At 33.8% G+C, this 18899-nt stretch overlaps 1 protein-coding gene across 1 annotated transcript in view; it reads left to right on the forward strand.

Moving 5' to 3' along the window:
- KLHL4 (kelch like family member 4) overlaps positions 1-18899 on the forward strand; it is a 108935-nt gene that overhangs the window by 62190 nt on the left and 27846 nt on the right. Inside the window, exons 2-6 of the mRNA XM_070606696.1 lie at positions 2566-2733; positions 3793-3929; positions 6979-7175; positions 11221-11433; positions 14092-14278. Of these exons, the coding sequence (XP_070462797.1) occupies positions 2566-2733; positions 3793-3929; positions 6979-7175; positions 11221-11433; positions 14092-14278 (902 nt within the window). The remainder of the gene's footprint in view (positions 1-2565; positions 2734-3792; positions 3930-6978; positions 7176-11220; positions 11434-14091; positions 14279-18899) is intronic.

The raw sequence follows: 18899 nt of genomic DNA on the forward strand, positions 1-18899 counted from the left end.
CAATAAATTTACTCATTTTGCCACAGTAAAAAAACGTTAATATAGAGTAATGTTTAGTCACTGAAATTTGGCTTGAATATTAAATCAGCAATTATATGTTGATTGTGTGCCAAAGCATTGTATTAGGTGCATTCGTATAAAAAAATTTATACATAGTCCCTGCTTTCAAAGGCCTAAAAAACTAATTGTAGAATTAAAGGAGAGACAAGAGTTTCTCAAACTTGGCATCATTGACATTTTGAGCTGAATAATTCTTTATTGTAGAGGGCTTCCTTGTGCATTAAAAGATGTTTACTAGCATCTCTGGCCTCTACCTGCTTGATGCCAGTAGCACTCTTCTTTAGTTGTAACAACCACAAATGTCCTCCTACTTGTGAGAACCAAAAGTAAAGAATTCTCTGTACTTCTCAAATTTTCTGTAATCCTATAACTGCTCAAAAAAAAAAGTTTATTAATTAAATAAATAACAGTTCAAAACAAAAAGTTTTTAAAGATATTTTTGGAAATAAGTACATTTTCGTAGTTAGGAGTAACTTAACTCAAGACAACATCTGTACAGAGGCTTTCGTGTACATTTTCTCATGTAATCATCTGAAGAGCCCTGTGACATAAGCTTTATTATTGGTAATATTGGTATATGTATTATTTTCATCCCTATTTTGTAGGAGAAAATTAATGCTGAGAAAGATAAAGTGACTTGCCCTAGATCACTCAGCTTGTGAATACAAAAGCAGGAACTAAATCCAGGCATTAATGCTCTTTTCACTCCATCATGCTGCCTCCCATGTCACAATTTAGTTGTCATACAGTGAAGAAAAGGGAAGAACATTCTCTTATGCAGTGGCTTCCATTGTAACTTTTGACCTGATATTACAGTATCTAAAATGGGGGCAAGAGAACTGCAAGTTATATGCTCTGGGAAATTATAAAGAACAGGTTAAGTTTCAACAGACTAGTTTAATTGTCGATTTGCTTGTTTGATATATTTTATTATGTTCTTAGATAATGATCAAGAGTAGATTACAATATTTTTATATTTTTAGATTAATATGTCTGTTATATTTTGGATGCTATAATTTGATCTACCAATATCTCTTTGAATAATAATTTTTTATTTCTCGATGAGACACAAGATTACTCCTTCAGAATATGCCCCTCTCCAATACAGGATGGAGTATATGTGAAGTTAGCTAAGGTAATTAGACTTCAAATGTTTGCCTCAATGTGAATCAAACATTACTTGACCAGAGGAAAGATGAGGATAAGTGAGTTAAGTGAAACCTGAATGCTTTCCAGTCTGTGGTGCCAAGGGACTGTTCCTTTCCAAAACAAATAAACAAGCACATTTTGTAGCAGGCAATTTTTAGGGATATTCATACCATGTTAGCCTGATTATCTATACAATATTGTGATTGAATGTTCCAAGGAGTCTTTAAAGGTTTAGAAGATTCAGAGATGAATCATATATTTGAATTAAACAGACAAAGAGAGTAATGTCACCCTGGACCTTGTCTTCAAAAAAACACAGTCTGAGTTAGGGGTGGGGGAAACTAAAACTAATCCCAACTGGTGGCTGGAAAATGATGCCTAGAAGCAAGAAAGGTAACAAGGAAAGTATTTGTGTGTTCATCCAACCATCAAATTTTTAAGCTTCTACTGATTGTAAGCCTCTATGTACTTGTGTTAGTATTTAAATTTCACCATTGTGTGATGTGCTTTCATTATTATAAATTCAACAGTCGTCATATTTGCCTAAATAGTCAAGGGTTCAAACTTTTAGTTAGAAGATGAACAAGTTCTGGGGATCTAGTGTACAGCATGGTGACTATAGTTAACAATACTGTATTGTATACATGAAAATTGCTAAGAGAACAGATCTTAAGTGTTCTCACCACACACACAAAAAATCGTAACTATTGAGGTGGTGGATGTCTAACTAACCTTATTGTGGTAATCATTTCAGAATACATACATAGATCAAATCATCTCGCTGTACACCTTAAACTTATATGTGCTGTATGTCAACTATATCTCAGTAAAGCTGGAAAATAGATATAAAAGATAGAAATATGTATATTTTCTTGATGGGACTGACATATTGTAAAGAATGTTATGGAACTCAGGCTTGAGATTCTTCAAGCAGAAATATTTCTGATGTGTAATGAGTACTCCATGGAGAAGCTTCAGGACAATCAAATTTTAGAATATTTTGAATCATGCCTACAATTTCATGCCTAATGATGTAATTGTGATACCAATAAAAATCAAAGAAAGAGGCTGGTATTTTGAAGTTTATGTTTGGGCATATAACAGTTACCACTAGCCCTGCAGCTGAACCATATATAGTTATGGTTCCATTTCAGATATAAATACTGTGCATGACACTTTACTGTAATGGAAGGTTAGGCACTAATCATAGTGAAATATTTAAGATCAAAGGACAAATTTTAATTTTACTTTAATCCAATATATTTCTTTTAAAAGTTGATGTGCCTAAATTTCTAATGGGCATTTGCACACTTACTAAGAGAATAAACCATATTCTCACTCTTACCTCCCTCTCAGATTAGATACACAACGTCCTGAAGAAATGAATGCCAACACGTCTGAGGAGCAGTTCCTTGCTGTAAACCATGCAGAGCAAACTCTCCATAAAATGGAGAACTACTTGAAAGAGAAACAACTCTGTGATGTGCTACTCATTGCTGGACACCTTCGAATCCCAGCCCATCGGTAAGTATCCTTATGCAGACAGAACATTTGGTGAGTATAGCAAGTATGGATGAAAAAGAATCAGTCCATTGATTACAAATTGGAACATTAAGGAAAATATATTTTTCCCCCTCTTTGTCTGAATTGTTGGTATTATTTTCTCTTTTTTTTTCATTTATTTATTTTCGGAGGTACATCATAATATATTTTGAATTCTGTGTAGATTACATCATGTTCACCACCCAAAAACTAATTATAGTCCATCCCCTCACATGCGAGCTTAATCACCCCTTTTGCCCTCTCCCCTCCCCCCTTCCCCTATGATAACCATCAATCCAATCTCCAATGCTATGTGTTTGTTTGTCGTTGTTTTTATCTTCTACTTATGAGTGAGATCACATAGTATTTGACTTTCTCCCTCTGACTTATTTCACTCAGCATAATACCCTCAAGGTCCATCCATGTTGTCACAAATGGCCGGATTTCATCATTTCTTATGGCTGAGTAGTAGTCCATCGTGTATAAATATCACATCTTCTTTATCCATTCTTCCCTTGATGGGCACCTAGGTTGCTTCCAAGTCTTGGCTATTGTGTACAATGCTGCAATGAACATAGTGGTGCAAGTATCTTTATGCCTTTGTGTTTTCAAGTTCTTTGGATAAATACCCAGCAGTGGGATAGCTGAATCATATGGTAGATCTATCCTTAATTATCTGAGGATACTCCATACTGGTTTCCATAGTGGCTGCACCAGTTTGCACTCCCACCAGCAGTGAACAAGTGTTCCCTTCTCTATCTTCCTATATTTATAAAGCATTAGTATATAGGATCCATTTCCCTGTGTGATATTTAGAAGAGCTAAACTTTAGAGAAATTGATGAAGAAAAACAGCACTAACCCTCTAAACGAAAATTGACTGACTTAATCTGCTTCTTTAATTTCACCACACTTTACTGAACTGAGAAAGATTTACGCAGAAAACAGACTCACCAGTGTCACAGACTTACTGACGGTATTTCATGCTTTTCAATGAGATTATGGACTGATTTAAGTTCCTATGAAACATTCGTGTTTCCAGGTTGGTTCTCAGTGCAGTGTCTGATTATTTTGCTGCAATGTTTACTAATGATGTGCTTGAAGCCAAACAAGAAGAGGTCAGGATGGAAGGAGTCGATCCTAATGCACTTAATTCTTTGGTGCAGTATGCCTACACAGGTAAGTGCTCGGCATGTATTAATTCATTCAATACTCATAATAACCCTACATTATATAACTCGCATTATTATTATTCCTACTCTACAAGTGAGAAAACTGAACGATAGACCAGTTAAGTAGCTTTCCTAAGGTAATAAGGGGCAGAATCAAGATTTAAATTCAATACTACATAAGAGCCGGAGATAAATAATATGCTATAAAAATTTTTGACCATGAGAGAATAGAGCTATTTTAACACAGAGATACAAGAACGTATCTCTTTCCCTCTTGAATAGTGTGGGTACATTCTCATTTGTAAAAATGAGAGTGTAAGGGGGATATTCCAACTCTACATTAGAGATTTAGTCAGTCTCTTCCTTTGAAATAATAAAGTCATATTTACTCAAACTATAAAACAAAGGTAACAAGATGAGTTTGGGGGCCAAGAAGTATTTATTTCTTTATTCCAAGTTTATTGAAGAATACTTGACTAATGTAATTGTATATATTTAAAGTATAAAAAGTGATTTGATATACATATACGTTGTGGAATGATTACCAAGATCAAGATAATTACTGCATACATCATCTCAAATAATTAACTTTTTGTGTGATGAGAATGCTTAAGATATATTCTCAGCAACTTTGAAGTATACAGTACCCAATACAGTGTTATTAATTGTAGTCACCATGCTATATATTAGATCCTCAGAACTTACTCATCTTATGAAAGTTTGTACTCTTTGACCTACATTTCCACATTTCCCCCACCCAGCCCCTGGCAACCACCAATCTACTCACTGTTTCTAGGAAATCAGCTTTCTTTTTTTTTTTTAGATTCCATGTACAAGTGATACCATACAGTATTTATCTTTCTCTCTCTGGCTTATTTCACTTAGGATAATGCCCTCCAGGTTCATTCGTGTTGTCACAAATGGCAGGGTTTCCATCTTCCTTATTGCTGAATGTAGTCCACTGTGTATATAGATACCACATGTTCTTTTCCCATTCATCCATCGAAGGACATTTAGGTTGTTTCCATATCTTGGCTATTGTGAATAATGCTGCAATAAACACGAGAGTGCAGATATCTCTTTGAGATTCCGATTCCCTTTCCTTTGGATTGTAGTTCTACTTTTTAATTTTTTCATGAACCTGTATACTGTTTTTCATAATGGCTGTGCCAGTTTACATTCCCACCAACAGTGCACAAGGGTTCCCTTTTCTCCAGAGCCTCGCCAACATTGGTTATCTTTTGTCTTTTTGCTAATAGCCAGGTGTGAGGTGATACCTCATTGTGTTTTTGATTTGAATTTCCCTGATGATTAGTGATTTCGAGTGCTTTTTCATGTACCTATTGGCCATTTGGATGTCTTCTTTGGAAAAATGTCTATTCAGGTTCTTTGCCCATTTTTTAATTGGGTTACTTGCTTTTGTGCTATTGAGTTGTATAAGTCCTTTATATATTTTGGATACTAACCTCTTATCAGATATATGGTTTGCAAAAGTATTCTGTCATTCTGCAGGTTGCCTTTCCAATTTATTTTTGTTTCCTTTGCTGTGCAGAAGCTCTTTAGTTTGATGTAGTCCTGCTTGTTTATTTTAGCTTTTGTTCCCTTTGCTTTTGGTGTCTTATCCAAGAAATCATTGCCAAGACCAACGTCACGGAGCTTTTTCACTGTTTCCTTCAAGGAGTTTTATAGTTTCATTCATTAAGAAATGAATATTCTTAGCATAATACCCTCAAGGTCCATTCATTTTGTCGCAAATGGCAAGATTTCATCTTTTTATGGTTGAATAATATTCCATTGTGTATAAATACCAGTCTATTCCATAGAAGTTGAAATATAATGATATACACCTGAAATTTATATAATGTTATAAATCAATGCGACCTCAATTTAAAAAGGTATAAACAAAGAAATTAATATTCTTCTTAATAACCAGGCCAAGTTTCAATGTCTATAGCAGGTGGCTCTTTAAATCTGAGTCTGAGAATAATTCATACTTCTCTGGGTTCCATGAGATATGGACAGGGCTCTTGCTTCAAAATCCAGGAAAAGAAACACTACAAGAAAGTCTGCTGATGGACTGGACCCCCTTTACAACATACTTTAGAGATTGAACCAAATATAGAGCATCTCACAGTATGTATTACGCTTTTCTTTATGGTTATGGAACCATATACAATACATATTAAGGTATTTTACAAGGTAAAATTATAAAGGAATAGTTTATGGTTTATATAATCCACATGAAATATCATTCTTTATAACTTACCTATAGCTTGGCTAAAACAAAAAAGTAGAATATAACTTATCAAAATAACTTAAAACATTTGCAATTATTCATCAATAATGCTTGTTCCAAAAATAATACAGATATGTCAGTATAAAGGGAACAGCTTAAATTGCTCTAACCTCATTTTTAAAAATTCTTTAAAGCATTTTTAAACAAAGCTTGTTTTTTATACCTAAGAAAATAATCATCATATAAGCAGTTCTTTATTTGAGGACTCTTGGCAAGATTTTCTTTCTTTTGAGACAGTGACAGGCATCAACTTGAGGGATAATATTTGAGCAAAGCCATCCTTATCAGCTAATAAATGCAGATGCAAAAATATGGACCTATAAGCTCAATGCTCTTCTTATTTGCCAAGATATTTTTCCACACAAATGACAGTTACCTGTATGGCCAATTGCATGATCCTTATACAATATGACATAATGCTCCTCAAGTCATAATGTAGATAGTTTTTGATATAAGATTTAGATGCAGGTCTAAGGTGATAAAGAAGCAACAATTTGCTGTTCTTTGCAATGATGGCATTCACTGTTCATGTGCTACAGCTGTTTTTGCTAATCTAGTCTGGCTCCCTTCAGCCATCTTATTACTATTTATACAGAATCCCTTGCATATGTTGGCCTCAAAAGGTATTCCCTGAGTGGTTACTATACACTAGAAAGGATAGCCCTAGTAATGAGAGAAATTTAAAAATTCACCTAGCTAGCATGTTTGTCTCTTACTTTGTGGAACATAGAATCATTCTTTACTTTTTCAAACCATCCAGGTGTCCTGCAATTGAAAGAAGATACTATTGAAAATTTGCTGGCTGCAGCTTGTCTCCTGCAGCTGACTCAAGTCATTGAAGTCTGCTCCAATTTTCTCATAAAGCAACTCCATCCTTCAAACTGCTTAGGGATTCGATCATTTGGAGATGCCCAGGGCTGTATGGAGCTCCTGAATGTGGCACATAAGTATACAATGGTAAAACCAATTGCTTCAAATTAACTTGTAATAATAATATATTAACACAATATCTAACTTACTGATTTGTTTACTGATATGTATGTGTGTGTGTGTATATATATTATAAAACCTTTCGTAAGTAAAGACTATAATGTTGGGATAAAAGTAAAAGACAATGTAAACATATAATTTGCAAATGACTTCTACAGAATAGATATTAGATAAAAATATTTGTCTGGTTGAGCTGTACCCAAGCAAGATTCTCATTTTTGAAACTAAAAAGGTTTAATTAAATCTCAAAGCTTGGAGAAATGGGAATACTGCCAAAAATTAAATTGTACAAGTACATAGTTCAAGTAGAATCCACACTATTAAGAAAACATAACTTCCCTGATGTTTCTGCACTATTAGAAGTTTAGTTTGTGAAATTGTACAAATTATGATTTCTAATGAAAGTTAAATATTCAATAAGAAAAACACTAACATTGATGGAGAGATATTAACTGGAAGAGCTTAAGAACTATCATAATTAGTAAATCAGACAATTCTACTGAATGGACTCTTTATGTCTTAATGAAAACATGTATTTTGGCTAAAAACAATTTGCAGTTCAATTCTTTAACTTAACTAACTTAAAATCCCTCTTAATTCTATTAGTAATTATAATAAATGAACATGTTTGTATGTGTTAATATGAATCAAGTGACAGTGACATGAAATATAGATTGGGGAAACAAGAAAAAGTAGACAGAGGATATTAAATGAACCTTTACCATTAACGCTAATAATTCCCTGATGTAAAGAAGAAAATTAACTTTTTAACCTCTGAAGTAGGGAATAATACAAGAGATGGATCTTTCTGTGAAACCCAACCAAAAGACAAATATTTCGAGCTAAGAATATTGGTATAGTTTTTTAAAATTCAAAAATAAAAGGTGAGTACATAAAAGTGAACAATAGAGAAATACTTAAAAATAACAAATTAAATTAACAGTACAACTTTAGGATCAAGATGTGTATAAATAAAGAGTATTTTTCTAGAGTTTTATACAGACCTTAAAATTTTCAAATTTCTAATATTTGAATTCTCTAAAAATTTCTTATAAAACTTGCCCCCTCTTCTTCCCACTCCTACTCATTGTTCAAAATTTGAAGTTTCAAACATATTGCTAGGACAATACGATTATGTGGAGAGTCATATTATAATGAGTTGGCATTTTAACATATGTCACTTAATTATGCTATTTATATTCCTATGTCCTAAATACAGATGCCATAGAATCTATAGGAACAGCAGTTATATAGTTCAAAGGTTAATCTTACCACAAAAGCCAAACATGAAAGCTTCCTGTTAAATTACTTAAATTCTTGAGCTAAGTATTAACAGTTTCCTGTCTGGTATCTTACTCTTGCAGACAAAACACATTCTGATAAACAGCTTGAATTATTTTTGTTGCTCAAAATGAACTTGTCTTCCTTTTCCTATTATGTGACTGAAACTGAGTGTTAAAGCAGGATGTGCATAAGAACACAATACTGTTGTCTCCTTTAGTTATTTTAGTGTCTATTATAAATGCGGTAAAATAAGTAAAAGCCTTGCTATAATAATGCTTTTGTAATACTGTATTGATAGTATAAAATGCAAATAATTATAAGGTCTAAGAATAATGTTAAACTCTAAGGATTCAGTTATAGTCATTTGAATTGTAGTTTGAGTAAAACAGATTGCCCTCCCTGATGTGAGTGGGCCTCATTCAGAAACGCCCTCACAGACACACATAGAATAATGTTTGGACAAAAGTCTTGACACTCCATGGCTCAGTCAAGTAGACACATAAAATTAACCATCACGATCACATAAATAGTAATCTGCATTGATGAAACATTCGTCAAGTATGCTATATTGATTTAATAAGTTTAACAACAATGTAAGTGTGGATTTAAAACAATGATTATCAAACCAAAGGTACAAAAGAAGATTCTTGGGAAGGTTCAAGGAAGAAAGTGTTTGTCTTGAAATTAGGAGCAAAATAATTCCAAAATAAAACAATTTAAAATTAATCTTTAAGCTTAACTAAATATTTCTCTACAGTACTAGATACTGCAGTTGCCACATGTACTTTAAACCAACACACTTATTTTTATTTAGATTAATTTACTATATTGCCAAGAAATTTTCAGTAGTTTCATCAGGCAGCCACTCTGAAGCCATAACAAATCTAATAAAAAATATAATTTCTGGCTATACCTAAATATGACCATCATATAAACCATTTTAATCATTTCTTAACTTTCTCAAATGTATAACCAAATTTGATAGAGTGTACTATGATCCACATCAGCTATTAAGTAGGTTTTACACACTGGGCCAATCTCCCTTTCTCTCTCTCTCTTGCTTGATCATTCTCACTCTCATTATTTTCTTTTCGTTCATTGGAGAGTGGATAGAAAGGAGAATGAGACATGGGGTCTTCCATTAATATTGGCACAGTTTCAGAGTTTACATACACTACCAGTAATAGATAACCATACGTTTTAGAGTGCTGTATCTTTTTCTTAACCCTCTCATAAAAATTATGTCACTTACGAAATGCAGTTGCAGTATCAAATGAAATGAAGTAGACCTGAAGGCTTAGGTTTGAGTCCATACTTTGCCATTTACTACACAGGATATCAAACAATTCATAATAGCCTGTTTTCTCATCAGAATAATTCCACCTCCCACAAAATCACTTTGGTGATGACTTAATGTTTGTGAAAGAAATCTGTAAAGTGTGAAGTGCTGTACCAGTGTAATGTATTATTACTTGTAGTACTATCTCCATTATTTTGCTATAGGTGAGAAAGTTTTCAACCAGGGACCTCTAGTACAGTAAGAACAGTAGTTCTTTCTCAGTTGTTTGCCTTAGTCACAAGAGTGCTCTTTGTCTAAACAGGCAAGTTAACTTGGAATTTATGGTATCAGAGCTTCCTGATGGGTCTATCAAACTTGATGATTGTTGCATGGATAATTTTGCTGTTAGGCTAACTCAGTTCCACAATGACTAAACTCAAGTGGAGCTGAGGGTGTAATTTGATTTATCCAGATCCCCCAGTTATTCAGAGGCTGTCTTAAGCTGTTCCCAGAATATCTACTTATTGTGCAACATGAGTCACCCACTAAACATGTTTATCTCCATTTCAGAAATATAGTACATTTTATTGCATTTAAAGCTTGAGATCTTTACTATGAAAAATGTTGGAAATGATAAATGTGCTGTCAAAGAAAAATATGTAACATTATAATTCAGAAAAAATATAGTGGTGTTTTGATGAAAAAAATTAAAACACGGCTGCCTGATATTTGATACTTAACAAAATACAAGACAGCACAATGATAGAAGGGAGAATTGAGGTATAATATATAAAAATTGGAAGACAGCTCCTCCCCCCAAAAAATAATTCCATAGGAGTTCCTGTTGGATTATGCTAAATCTATAGATCGTTATCCATTGTAAAAGATACCTTTTCCTTGGTTAATAGAAGATCCTGCTCTTCCATAAGAGAAGAGTTTTTCTTCAAGTTTTTCTTCAATCTCTTTTTCTCATCTCAAAGGAATTCACTATATTGCTCCCTAAAATGCATAGCCAGAACTACCTCTCCCATGCCCTCAAGATAGCCTCCACCCTGAAAACTTTCAGTCTTTCTCTTAAGGTTTTTAACTAAAGATCAACTTGACATTATTTATTCAGTTCTGGAGTCATAAACTCTTTGTCACCCACAACAGCTGGGAGTGAAAAGCACTGGTATCAACTCACACACTAGCCATGTGGCCTGTGAAGGAAGCAGTTAAGGCCTTTCCTTGTGTTCAATAAATAATTCCCAGTGGGACCATTTGGCTCCTCAGCTTCAGAAGGCTTCCTCATGCCCCCATCATGGGCAGCCATAGCACCTGTTTGTTATAAAGGCATATATCTGTCTCCTTGGCCTTTTCTGAAGTTTAACGAAGTGATAATGCTTTGATATGCTTATTTTGTTAAGAAGTTTCTAAAGTACAAAGTTTCAGAAGACCTTTCTTTTCTAGGAACACTTCATCGAGGTAATAAAGAACCAAGAATTCCTCCTGCTTCCAGCCAATGAAATTTCAAAACTTCTGTGCAGTGATGACATTAATGTGCCTGATGAAGAAACCATTTTCCATGCTTTAATGGAGTGGGTGGGACATGATGTGCAGACTAGGCAACGAGACCTAGCGATGCTGCTTTCTTACATCAGACTGCCTTTACTTCCACCACAGGTATGGAAATTTACCCAGGTAATGAAAATTATAGTTCTAAACTACCACTAGGCATTAATCCATTTCTTATTTGTCTAATTTTATTTTATTCAGAGGCTTTCTGGTAATTGGAGTATATAGGATTTGTTTCGCAGAAGGACATATCCAGCCTTCAATTAGCAATGATAATGATGAAGAGAGAAGAAATAAGGATTAAAAAAAAAAAAACCCTACAGATAATCCCTTAACTTCAGCATTCTCATTAGTTTCAGTTTTCTCTCTCACCAAACAGCACTTGTAACAAGGAGAGAAAATGACTAGGCTAACTCTTTTTCTTTTCCTGCCCACTTTCTAGGCAAGGTGATAATAATCAGCACAGTAATATCCCAGAGGAGACTCTAGGAAGGAGTTAGATTCTGGATAATACTTACTAACATGGGTAATTAGCTGCTATGATTGAAAGCATACTATAATGGTTTCAGATGCACTAGAGCATCATTATAATGGCATCTTCATCATGCATGCTGAAGGATTGTAGTAAAAATGATTCTAAACACAAACACCCTTCGATATGATTCAGGATTGACCTACCTAATACTGAATTTTAGTATGTGAAGTTTAGTGAGGTGTGGAGTGCAGTCCCACTACATAATTCTACCATTGGTATAGCCACAATTTTTTCTCTGTAGCAATTTGATCAATTTACTATTGATATATATATATGACATATGTACATTGTACATATATATATGACACATAGACACATGTGTATACATATATACACATACATGTCATATATGTATGAATATATTGCACATATGCACACTTCATATATTATACAGCCTGTAGCTAAAGACCTCAAACATTATCCACATTGGAATTCTGGAGGGGTCTTATCTGGACTTAGTGGATCAGTAGTTTCATAAACATTAAAATTAATCGATTTTCAACAAAATTGCTAATTAAATCCCAAAATTGAAAAATAGAATGCTAATTTGCTGATTATTTCTCTACATTTTTTTTTTACTATAAGCAATGAAAGAACATTGACTGCCCTCCTGGGTATAGCAAATTTATTCAAAAGGGCAAGGCAATAGCAGCACCAAAAAAGAGAAACATTGAAATACACAGTAATTTTAGATGCAAGGTTGAGAATCTATAGAAATTTTGTTTGTGTGAATGTGTGAACACTTATATGTGCTATTCTCAGAGAGAGTCTGTGTAATTAATCAGATTCTCTAAGGCATTACTATTCAACATGTCCCTGGACCAGCAGCATAGCATTGCCTGGGAGCTTGTTAGAAACTCAGCTCCTCAGGCCTCCATCACAGATCTATTGAAACAATTTCTGGGGGTGAAGTCAAGGAATATGTGTTTTAACAAGTTCTCCAGATTATTCTTAGATATGCAAAAATTTGAGATGCACTGGTGTAAAGGATCAGAGGCCCTTATCTTTACACTGGTTTAAGTCTATATAACATTCTTTCAGCAAAGTGCTTAGTTTGGACTTCTCTTACTTTGTTGGAATGAGACTAAATTTCCAGCCCAAATATACAACCCACTCCTGAGTCTATCTTTTGCATAGAATATAGACTATGTGAACTTTTCCTGATGATGGTAGTGGTGGGCAACGGCATACAAAATATAGATTTTCGAAAACAATTTTAAAAAATGACCTTAAACAAATATTCCAGAAATGAAATATATGAAAAGAATGGTGATAGATCTCTAAAGAATATTTTCAAAAGAAAAAAAGTTATATAGCCCAGTTGTCAAACCTAATTTAAGCAGCATATGCATTAAGGAAATGCCTGGGGTCTCACCAGCCAAGTCAAAATAATGATCCATCAGAGATTACAGGAAACTTCAGGGACATTTTACAGAGTGAGATTAGTGCCTCCATTCCAGCAACCTCTTGCTATTTCTCTTAATGTCCTATGACACTGTGGGCCCCAAACTCCAAGAAACCAAGCTAAATGATCCTTAGTAAAATTCTGAAACAAACTCTTAATTCCTCCTCAACTCATCTCAGGAAAATTAGCTTTTATCACATTCAGTTAGGATCTTATTGTCTACTAGGCAATGATGATTAGAAAGTATTGATCATCTCCTATTGCTGATGTATTGACTAGTTACTAACACGTGTACTTTACTGATGTACACGGGTGCATGTACAGATAAAAAGCACCTGCTTTCAGAATACTTTACAGAAGTGATTTGATGATAAAGCTGCAGTCCTCTATGGGTGATATTTTAACTGGGCATGTTTGTACCATCTCCCCTAAATCCACCAAAAAGGTGACTGCTTCTCTAGCTGCATGCAGTGGACTGGGAGATGCTTGCTTTGTGCAGACATAGCCGTTCATTTTAATAGCTTTCAGTAACACATTTTGTGAGTGCCGTTTCACTTTCATTCCTTGGGGTTATAGATGTACATATTCCAAAGATGAATAAATATGTCAAACAAATCTGCAGAGATCATTAGCTACCACCAAGAGGCTTTTAATCATTTTAAATCATAAGTGAACATAAAAATATGTTACTAAGTGACTTAAAATATTAAATAATAACACTTCTACATTTGACTTAGCTTGAGTTTTCTCCAGTTATATAAATGAAAAGATATTCTTTCTAATGGTGGGCTCTTCATTTCACATACCATTCCTCATTACTTTTTAGTTACTGGCAGATCTTGAAAACAACTCCCTGTTTACTGGTAATCTTGAGTGTCAGAAGCTCCTGATGGAAGCTATGAAGTATCATCTCTTACCTGAGAGAAGACCTATGATGCAGAGCCCTCGGACGAAGCCTAGAAAATCAACTGTGGGAGCACTTTATGCTTTGGGAGGCATGAATGCTGTGAAAGGTAACAGGAACAAATTAATTAATTTAGGAAGTTATTCAAAAAAGAAGATATACTCTCAACACTCTCCAAATTATAAGGGTGGCATTAAAGCCGTATTTAAATGTGTATCTAAAGCTAATTTTCCTAAATAGGGTACTTTATGTAATTTTGTGACTTCCTTTTTTTTTTTTTTGGAACCTTATGGAATATGACTGTTTAATTTGTGTTGGCTAAGTAAATACTTGTATTTTATGGCAGCAATTTTTAAATTAGAGTATTTGCTTTGCAATATATCTTTTCAGGGAAAACTTATTTAAGCTGTATCATGAATGGAAGGGGCAAGGTCCTCCAAATTTGTTTTTTGAAACTGAAGAATGTCCTCTAACTCCTTGCTGTCAGTTTCCTGTTACATGCTCAAAGGCCAATTACAAAGAATCTTGAAGTGTTGACAACAAGATCAGCAATTCAAATCTGGGAATAAAGTAATAATTTTACATAAGAAATTTATCAAAGGGAAATGTTTCCAAAGCCATCTTCTCTACCCTGAACCCTTCTTAAAACCTATTTTTGTATACCTCTGCATTTTCACACTTGACTTCTCAGTCATAGACCCATGTTGGCAAAACAGTGATGCAAGGATTTTGTAATTAAGAGTTGGCCGTGTAGGAAATAAAATCAACCCACTTAAAATTTGCCAAATCGTACATAGATATGTCATTTGACAACTTGCATAAAATGATGCAAAAGTCAGAGTTCTGTGCTACTGGAAACTGATAGTTTTCTTTTGATATATGCAACTGGAAATTGGAAGGCTATATAGGAAATGTGCCAATTAATCATAAACCTGTAAAACAAAAGCTTGCAAATGGGATTATTTCCAAAGTAGTAGAGTACCTTCACAGAACTAGTGTTCTTCAGAAAATAACAAATACAAATGAGATCCTATAATTAATCTCAAGTCTGGAAACTTGATACTTTATTGCATTTTGTTGAATAGAATGAATATTAGCAGCATTTTAAAAGGTGTCTTGTTTGATATTTAAATTAAAAGGTTACTAAATACAAAATGTAAGCATAGTTATCCTTAGTTTCTGATTTTTTTAAAAAAGCCTAACCTGCAATGTGAGAAATGGAAAATTTTGTGTTTGTCTGGATTTTGTGTTTGTTTTCTATTTTTTTTCTTTTTTCAGGCTCCTGTTGTTTAAGTTAATGTTACATAAATGAATGTGTCACAAAAAAATGGTAGCACGTATCTATAACTACTTAACAGTTTCTAAAAAGGAGTGTAATGTGAACCTATAATCCCTGACTCTATTAGCAGTTTGATATGTAAGGAAATAAGGCCATTATTTTGAGACTCGTTGAGTACCTAGTGTATGGAGACATAAAAGGCTATATGGGACGTTGCAGACAACTACAATAATAGTAAAAACTACTATTTTTGAGTACCTGATATTTGATTGGCATTCTGCAAACATCATTTGTAATTCTTACAACAATGCTACAAGATTACCCCAGTTTTGCAGATGAGGAAACTAAAGCCCTTATGGTTAGATAGCCAACCCAAGGACAAACATCTAGAAAGACTGGAAATGAAATTCTTACTCTCTATGTTCCTTTTTGCTATACTGACACTATTTTAGAAGAAAGAGCAACAACAAAACTGACCTCTCTCTTTGAGGGTCTTAGAATCTACTGAAGAACCAGGGTGAGCACTTAAGAACCAATAAAGAAATAAAGAAAAAAACTAAGTATAGCAAAAACATTAAAGGAGTAGCATATATCTATATAAATCAGTATCACATTTTAAAAACTTACCAATTTACACTCACAAAGCTGTAACAAAGAATTTGTATCATATGCCTTTTCTTACAGAGTTTTTTCATTTATCTTTTTTTAAAGATACTTTTTAAACTTTCACCTTTTGATGTCTAGGAAATACAGTACTTCCTCAGTCTTTAATTTCCTCTCTGACTCATACAGTAAACTTGGAATTAGCTACTAAATATAGAGAGCACACAAGTGGCTCGAGTTAACTATAATTCCTACCATGTATATTAAAAGAATCATCAGAAAGTTGTATGATCACAGAGTTAAAATTTAAAAATGATCAAATGGTAAACTTTGGACTTTTGTACATACAAGGTATTCATTAACTTTTCATTTATTAAAAAACAATTAATTCTTAGAGATAGTATGGCAGGGGACAAATTAAAGGCTAATGTGGTCATTTTTAGATCATTTAAAAAGTAGATGGAGGAAATCACTAAATCAGATATATTCACAACCACAGGAACTATCATGTTCCCAACAATACTACAAAGTTTGGATGGTTTTGTTCCTTCTTCAATAGATCATAAATGAGGGTTAAAAAGGAGCTTAGAAATGAATTGCGAAACAACATTTGCAATGTTTTAGGGCAGAAGGTCAATTTACAGAGAACAGTTACAAAGTGGGTCCTAAGAAGAGAGATCAGTAAAAAAATCTAAGTTTCCCTATCAGTATAGAGCTGCCATAGTAAGTCAGCTAGAGGGCTTACATTTTGATTAGTTGGAACAAAAGTGGAGGTGGGCAAATGGGCTGAAAAAAATCTTCAGAATTCAAGATCCAGAACTAACAGTCATATATGTTTATAGATGCAAATAAGAAATGTGGGATAAATTTACCTTCTATATTTAATCTAATGCCTGGAAAAAATTAACCTGGCATAAAGCAGACTTCTACATCCTTTCAGTGTATAAATCTTCTATGTAAAGCTGATTAATGTAGTTTTGTAGAGTTTCCTAATTACTTCACCATTAATATCTCCATAATCTTAATAATTAGTGCAGCCAAGCCTTCACTCCAAATCTAAATTGGCACTTTGGTAAATTCCTAAAGAAAAGAGTATGAAATAAAAAGTTAAAATAGGAAGGAACAGATAGGAAACAGATTTAGGAAGATTGTGTGTCTTTGTAGGTATTCCAGTTTTAACAGTATCATCCAGAGCTATTTAGTGGAGAAAAGATACTCTGCTAGGTGGTGTTATTTGACTTCTCAGCAGTAAATGTAGTCAATAGAGCAATTGCTGATCTGTAAGTCAGCTTTCAGCCAAATCCACATTATCAGTGAAAGATGTAGGGATTAAAGAGAAAGAGTAAATGAATGCCTGAATATTCACAAGTCTTTATTGTGAAAACCCAAACTCTTGAGACATATAAATACTTATAGTGCCCTATTCACCAGAAAATATTTAAAATTAGAGAAAAGTAACAGTTTCCACTAATCCAATATATACAGAAAAGCTTTCAGAAGCAGCCATAGATATAATATATAGTACTCTGCTTAAATTTTGACTTGACACGAGCCTATATCATAGCCTTATAATTGGCTATTAGATACACTTCGGATGTTAACCATATTTGCATCATAACTAATGGATTATATTTTCTCCACAAATTTCCAAGTAGAAGAACAACTGAAAAGTTTTTTTGTTTATTCCTATGATTGGCTTTATGCAATTGGAATAAATTCCCTAAGGCTGTCACAAGTTGTCTTGGGTACATTGTATGCCTGAATACTAATTCTTTCATTTTAACCTTGGTTAGTCAGAAACTTCCCCTGTTGTGCAACGTCAACTTTTACCAAAAAATAGCAGCAGCAAAAAAAAAAAAAAGCAGCAGCTATTGTGAATGACTGGGAAAAAGCATTGCCTACTGAACTGACAATTTATTATGAAGTAGTGATAATTTACTGTGACAGTATTGACAGTATACTATGGTAGTAAACTTGGTATTTCAGTAACTGAGAAGAAAATGAACTTTTAACAACACATAAATGAGGTAATACCTCAGAATTTATTCTTAATTAAAACAAAAAATAAATAATAAATAATTCTATTCTAAATTATAATTCTTTATAATAGTTATAATAAATTACAATTCTTTGTGCTATCATCACAGAATATTGAATGAATCAACCCCAAAGATCTATTTAAAAGGAATTTTCATTCTTGTTCCTTTAGGCATTTGTATTTTAAATCAACACACACTCACACACAGACACACACCCCAAACTGAATAAAATAAAAGGGCATAAATTAATATATGGAATGGTCATGGGTAATTTAAACCATAATGGATGTGTAAACAATAATATGTTCCAAGGTAATATTCTGTTGTAAAATATGGTGTTCGACATCTTTGTTAGTACTACTAGTAGCCTAGTATAGGCAAAGAAGCCATTATTAGTGTATAAACTATATACATTAAATAAACTATTTTATTCTGACTCTTCCAGTTGGATCCAGGAATGGTAAAATATTACCCTTGCCCTGTCTGCCAGATTGGAGAATCATCCAAGCTACTGCTTTAATTTGAGTTTCAGTCACTGATTCCATGCTATAAAATATAGGTACACAAAAGAAGCCTGTCGGCAAAATGGCAGGGTGAGCTGACCCGGGATTCTCTCCCCTCCAAAATACAACAAAAGATTGGAAGAACTGAATTTCAGAGAAGAAAAATAATGCCAGCTCATTAGAGACCTACAATACCAAGAAGGCAGAGATCATAAACTTTGCTTACACCTTCGGAGGCACTGGAACTGTACGAGAGAACATCGCTCCCTCCCCTAGAGTCTGCCATCGCTGCGGCATGGGTCGGGA

The sequence above is a fragment of the Equus przewalskii genome, chromosome X, assembly GCF_037783145.1.
Source record: "Equus przewalskii isolate Varuska chromosome X, EquPr2, whole genome shotgun sequence".
Taxonomy (NCBI): domain Eukaryota; kingdom Metazoa; phylum Chordata; class Mammalia; order Perissodactyla; family Equidae; genus Equus; species Equus przewalskii.